The sequence below is a fragment of the Grammomys surdaster genome, unplaced genomic scaffold (genome assembly GCF_004785775.1).
Source record: "Grammomys surdaster isolate TR1022 unplaced genomic scaffold, NIH_TR_1.0 173, whole genome shotgun sequence".
Taxonomy (NCBI): domain Eukaryota; kingdom Metazoa; phylum Chordata; class Mammalia; order Rodentia; family Muridae; genus Grammomys; species Grammomys surdaster.
In genome coordinates, this window is record NW_021604621.1 from 1704519 (window position 1) to 1710185 (window position 5667).

General features: G+C 40.5%; 1 protein-coding gene across 1 annotated transcript in view; it reads right to left on the reverse strand.

Annotated features, from left to right (window-relative positions):
- Positions 1 to 5667, reverse strand: part of Col4a6 (collagen type IV alpha 6 chain) — a 302326-nt gene that overhangs the window by 32769 nt on the left and 263890 nt on the right. Inside the window, exons 20-23 of the mRNA XM_028767474.1 lie at positions 5032 to 5136; positions 3586 to 3746; positions 2705 to 2884; positions 1811 to 1994 (exon numbers count right to left, since the gene is read on the reverse strand). Coding sequence (XP_028623307.1) covers positions 1811 to 1994; positions 2705 to 2884; positions 3586 to 3746; positions 5032 to 5136 — 630 coding nt within the window. The remainder of the gene's footprint in view (positions 1 to 1810; positions 1995 to 2704; positions 2885 to 3585; positions 3747 to 5031; positions 5137 to 5667) is intronic.

Genomic DNA, 5667 nt, shown 5'->3' on the forward strand with positions numbered 1-5667 from the left:
AACCAACCAACCAACCAACCAACCAACCAACCAACCAACCAACCAACCATATAACACCCCCAACATGAAAACTAAATAAAATATTTGTTTGAAAATCAAGTTCTTCAAAAAGTAGATTTTTCTATATAAGGTGCCTTCCAGGATAGGTTTACTAGCACTGTCTTCCTGAGAACTTTCTGTGTCCAAGAACTAGTAATGTTTAGGATAGAAATTATTCCACAGGTTTCTTCCTGTTGGTGGAGCCTCATCTCAAACAAAGAAATAGATTGTTGATAATATCCAAAAGACTTGAAGACACACACGTTTATAGGCACCATGCATTGCAACTAAATTTAAAATCTGGTTCCCTTCAAAATGGGCTGACCTAGAATGATCCATCAACAGTTGACGAGCAATAGAATGTCCCAGACTAATATCCCTGGGGAATACAGTAGAAGTAAATCTATTGTTGAAATCAGAATTTATCAAAGAAAACCAATATTGTTTGATAAGGTATGGTCTAGGGAAGTAGAATGCTTTCCAAACTTGTTTCAGGCCCTTGGTTTCAAGAATCTTGAATGCAGTATTAGCCTGTGTCATCATGATTATTACATCAATTAAGATAGATTTTAAAATATGAACATATCAGACATGATATTTTTTATTTCTTAATCATTCAAGGTTATTAGGAAGGGCTTTTCTTCTGCAAGTAAATATTAGTCTCTTAAGGAACACTCTGCTCTGCTAGGCAGGTTGTGAGGGTAAGCTGTATCATCTTCTTTAGTAGCTAGAGACTTTATAATATTGTTAAAAGGAAAACCATTAGTAGAAGTGGGCATAATTTAAATAATAACTAAATGTCAAGGAAAGGCTAAATGGCAAAAGGTATTTAAATTGTCTACAATGTACATAGATATAATTTAATGGGAGGAAAGTCAGCAAGGAATAGAAGAGAAACTATTTAGGAAATATCTTTTGCTCATCCATCCATCCATCCATCCATCCATCCATCCATCCACCCATCCATCCATTCCTCTTTTCAAAAAGCATATAGGTATTTGATAAACTAGGTATGGGATCATGAGAACTTACTAACAAGAAGATAAAGGAAATTATGGGAGGCATTTCCAAGTGAGAATAGATAACTTTAAATTTTTAAACTTTGATGACAATTAGAAGTGTGATGTCACTAATAGTAAGAAGTGTAGTGTCACTAATGGAAATATAGAAGTCACCGTACACAAGAACTGTGATGAAGAGGTGTTCTGACTGCACAAAAGTCAAGTTATGGTATGGGATCTTCATAATATACAAGCAAGAATGTTGCCTATTATAATTCTCAAAATGCAAGTGGTAAAATAACTTATCTAAAGGTGAGGAAGTTGGGTAGCATATAAAGACTAGGTTAGAATATCTGACCAATCTGAAATTCTATCAGTTGGGAAAGCATTTTTGTCTGCTGATCATACAACTTAGAGAACTATTTATCAAACTGTCCACAAACTACTTTGATTTGAAACATAGTCATCCATCCTCTCCTTGAATTTTTCTATAGACTATGAGCTCATAAACTGTCTAGTTCTGTGACATTTTCAGACTGCTCAAGTAGCAGGGTCCTTATTAAGCAGAGCTGAGATACACATTGTTCTACCTTCTGAACTTACCACAATACACTTATGATTCATTTCCTATTTTAAAACCCTTGAGGATTGGCTGTAGTGATTATAGCTAGCCAGATCACCTCTTATGACGCATTTCATGCTTATGAGTCAGAGTCATTCTACAAAAGGTTGATTTTCCAAGTCCAAAACTGTCTGATTGTATGACTCACCTTGAGCTCCTCGGAAGCCTTGTTGCCCTGGTAACCCATCCACTCCTTTATCTCCAGGAAGTCCACGGGGCCCAGGAAGTCCTGGCAGCCCAATTCCTGGTGGTCCAGTTGGACCATCATGGCCCTTTTCACCGGGAAGTCCTGGTAACCCCCTCTCACCTGGGAAGCCAGACCCACCATCTCCCTAGAGAACAAAGAAAAAGAAAACAAAAGATCATTTTAAGACTTATCTGGCCGGGCAGTGGTGGTGTATGCCTTTAATCCCAGCACTTGGGAGGCAGAGGCAGGCGGATTTCTGAGTTGGAGGCCAGCCTGGTCTACAGAGTGAGTTCCAGGACAGCCAGGGCTACACAGAGAAACCCTGTCTCAGAACTCCCCCCGCCCAAAAAAAAAAGACTTACCTGAAAAGGCTTCTAACCACAGGAAAGAGGTAGTCAGTGAACAATGTTTTGTGAAAATTCTCTATCATTTTAGTTGTTTATTGATCAACCTCTGAGTTTTAGAGAAAATGGGTCTTATCAACTCTGGATAACTCTTTATACAGTTCTAGATGGGGCTAAGGCAGTGGTTCTTAATCTGTGGGTTGTGACCCCCATAGGATTTATAGATCAGATATTTAGACTACAATTCATAATAGCAGCAAATTACAGTTATAAAGTAGCAACAGAAATAATTTTATGGTTGGGTGCCACCACAACATGAGGAATTGTATTAAAGGGCTTAAGTGTTAGGAAAGTTGAGAACCACTGGTCTAGGGCAAGAAACATTGAGTCATCATATCAGGGGACGCAGGCTCCCTGGTTTACCTTATTCCATAAGGTAATGACCAACAGATCATCCCTAAGTCCAGTAGGGTGATTGATATGACTAATCATGCAGGAATGATCTACTTACCTGAATGCCTGGGAGGCCTGGTAAACCTGGTATTCCATCCTTGCCTGGAACTCCTGCCAGACCTGGAGCCCCCTGAGGACCGGGGTCACCTTTGTCTCCCGACATTTTTGATCCTCTACTGACAGTTGGTTCTCCTTTCTTTCCTTTGAGGCCGGTCTGACCTCTAGGTCCAAATAGCCCCTGACAATGAAACAAAAGACAATAATCAGGAGATGCAGCCTTCATAGAACTCTAGTGCTTAGCAAAGATATGACCTAAAGCGGGTGCTTTGAGGATATTTTTGATACTGTTTTGGGCACGTGATTATGTTGCCGTCTTGGGTAATTACTTCACATTTTCTGTATCTTTTCTAAATGTTGAAATCTCTGAGGATTGAACTTTACCTTAATCCCTAAGCAGAATCACCCAGTCAGGCAACTAAGTTAACATGAGGAAGGGAGGGAGAGAGACAAAGAGACTTTTAGAGACCATCTGGCCAGATTTCTTCTTGGGACAAATCAAAAGCTCATAATTTTGTTTTGGTTTTGTTCATTTTCTAAGTTGCTCTCAGTTTGCTCTGTGTGGAAAAATTTCTCCATTTTATCCATCAACACAATTTCCAATTATAGCTTAGACTTAAAAATGAGTACTTGTAGCTTTTCCATTGTTGAGGGAGTTTCTTGTGTACCTGATTAACACTGCAATTTGTTACTTGCCAATGGTAAACAAGAATTGATTTGGCTAACTGCATGAAGTTAAGCAAAACCTCCTGAGATTGTTGTCACCGATTTGTTTTATTCCTCTTTCCTTCATGTGTCTTAGGAAAGTGATTGATAGGGAGTGAAGAACATTTGAAATCTTTAATTCCTCTCCATGTGCCGAAGACCTTAAATAAGACTTACTGGAGTCCCTGCAGGGCCAGATGTACCCCTAGAGCCTGGATCTCCTCTAGTCCCTTTAATACCCTGTAGACCAATGGGACCTTGAATCCCAGGCAGGCCTGGTTCCCCATGTGGTCCAATGTTGGGGACACCACCTTCACAAGCACAAAAACCAGAGTCTCCTGAAGGAAAAACAGACAACATCAAATAAACTGGAAAAAGAGTGACTTTGTTAGCCTCCCTTGGATGGAAATCAAATAGCCTTCAGGAACTCAGACTAAGCTCACTGTTCATCAGAAGACATCTGTGCTACTAAGTCTGTTTTTACTAGTCTGAGATGAGGTCCACCTATCAGTGAGTCACATGCTGAGAACCACCCATTGCCACTTAAATAACTGCAAGTCTAGAATCTAATTCTATATATATACTTATGTGACTGATGGTAGGAGTTTCAGTGAAGTGCATTTAAAACAAACAAACAAACAAACAAACAGGTCTCCTGTGTGCAGGTTGGCCTCAAACTCATGTAGGTGAGGATGACCTTCAATTTCTGATCCTTCTGCTTCTACCAGGAGTGATTGCAAACATGTGCCGTCCAGATCAGTTTCAGCAAAGCACTTTTGAAGACATGCAAAGGAGTCATAAGTACACAACTTAACAATCTACAGAGATTCCATGAGCAGCGTCTCCCAGAGTGAGAAGTGACAAATGTGGTGGCTGCATTCCTCTATGATCCCAAAGGATCTCTATTTACTCTTAGAAAACTGGGATCTTGGAAATACTGAGAGAGTGGTCTGTTCTTCAGATTACTATAGTAAAGACTGAGCATAAGTCTTTATGCAATCCTAACTCTTGCTGCAATCCTAAGCAAGGGAGAGTTTGGATTTTTTTCATATTACGAATGTTTATGTGGCAAAGTCTATGTAAATATTTCAAAATCCAAAGGCTGCTAATTTCTGATCCCGAGTATTTTGAATAGGCATAGTCAATTTGTATTTCTCAAGGGTGATCTTAGATAACCTCCTCTGGATGAACCACTTGTGATATTGGTGTATAAGGCATCTTGCTGGGACCCAATTCACTTTACTGAAGCCAGGTAGCTTTTTCTATGCTTCAGGTCTCGACCTACACAGAGTCCTCATGCTAATGGTATTGGGAAGCAGTGTTTAGACAAAGTCTTGCAAACTGGGATTAGAGGTGCTGGTCAGCACCCTGAGATGCTGACAATAGCTTCAGTAGGCTTGAGGGGTGGAAAGAGTGGCCCATAAGCCTCTTTTTGTCCTGGGTGACTTCAATTTCCAGCTTCATTCTGAGAGCCCTAATTAGAGCACTTCCAACAGTCCTATACCCTAACCTCTCAAGAGCTTACATTCAGGTCCCCAAAGCTATTTGTTTTGATCAATCCCTTTAAAGCTTCTCTAGGGATTTTTTTTTGGGGGGAGGGGAGGCAGAGATAAACAAAATGACCTTTTACTCCTTTGAGGCCTTGATGTCCTTTTGGACCTTGTTCTCCTTGGAGACCAGGGAACCCAGGCTCTATGCTAGGCAGGAGTCCAATCTCAAATGTGCGACCTGCAGAGTTTAAAAGAACCCAAAAGGTTAGCGACTGGTGTAAGCCTAAGGTCTCACCTCAATTCACCTCAATCTTGAAGACTTGGGTCCTTGAGGCTCAACACACAGAGTAGAGTAGGAGAAAAAAAATCCCAGCCTAAGATCCCTGCCAAGTCTGCTGGGAAGAGACAACAGAACTCTCATTTGGCACCATACACTCCACTAGCAGAATGATGACTGTTATGTTCCACACACTGCACTAGATTCTGGGCACTCAGAGATGAACAAAGCAACTCAATAACTCAGCAGTGCCAGTCTCTATCCCAGAAAGTTTCCTCTGGGCAAAAGAGGAAGCAGGTGCCAGCAGTAGTTGACAGAGCAATAGACTGCAAAGAAACAGGCTGGACAATACTTCAAGCCTTTCTCTCACAATCCAGAATCCCATCTAAGAAGAACAAGCTCTGCATGGATATGCAATTTTTATCTATCTATCTGTCTGTCCGTCTATCTATCTATCTATCTATCTATCTATCTATCTATCTATCTATCTAT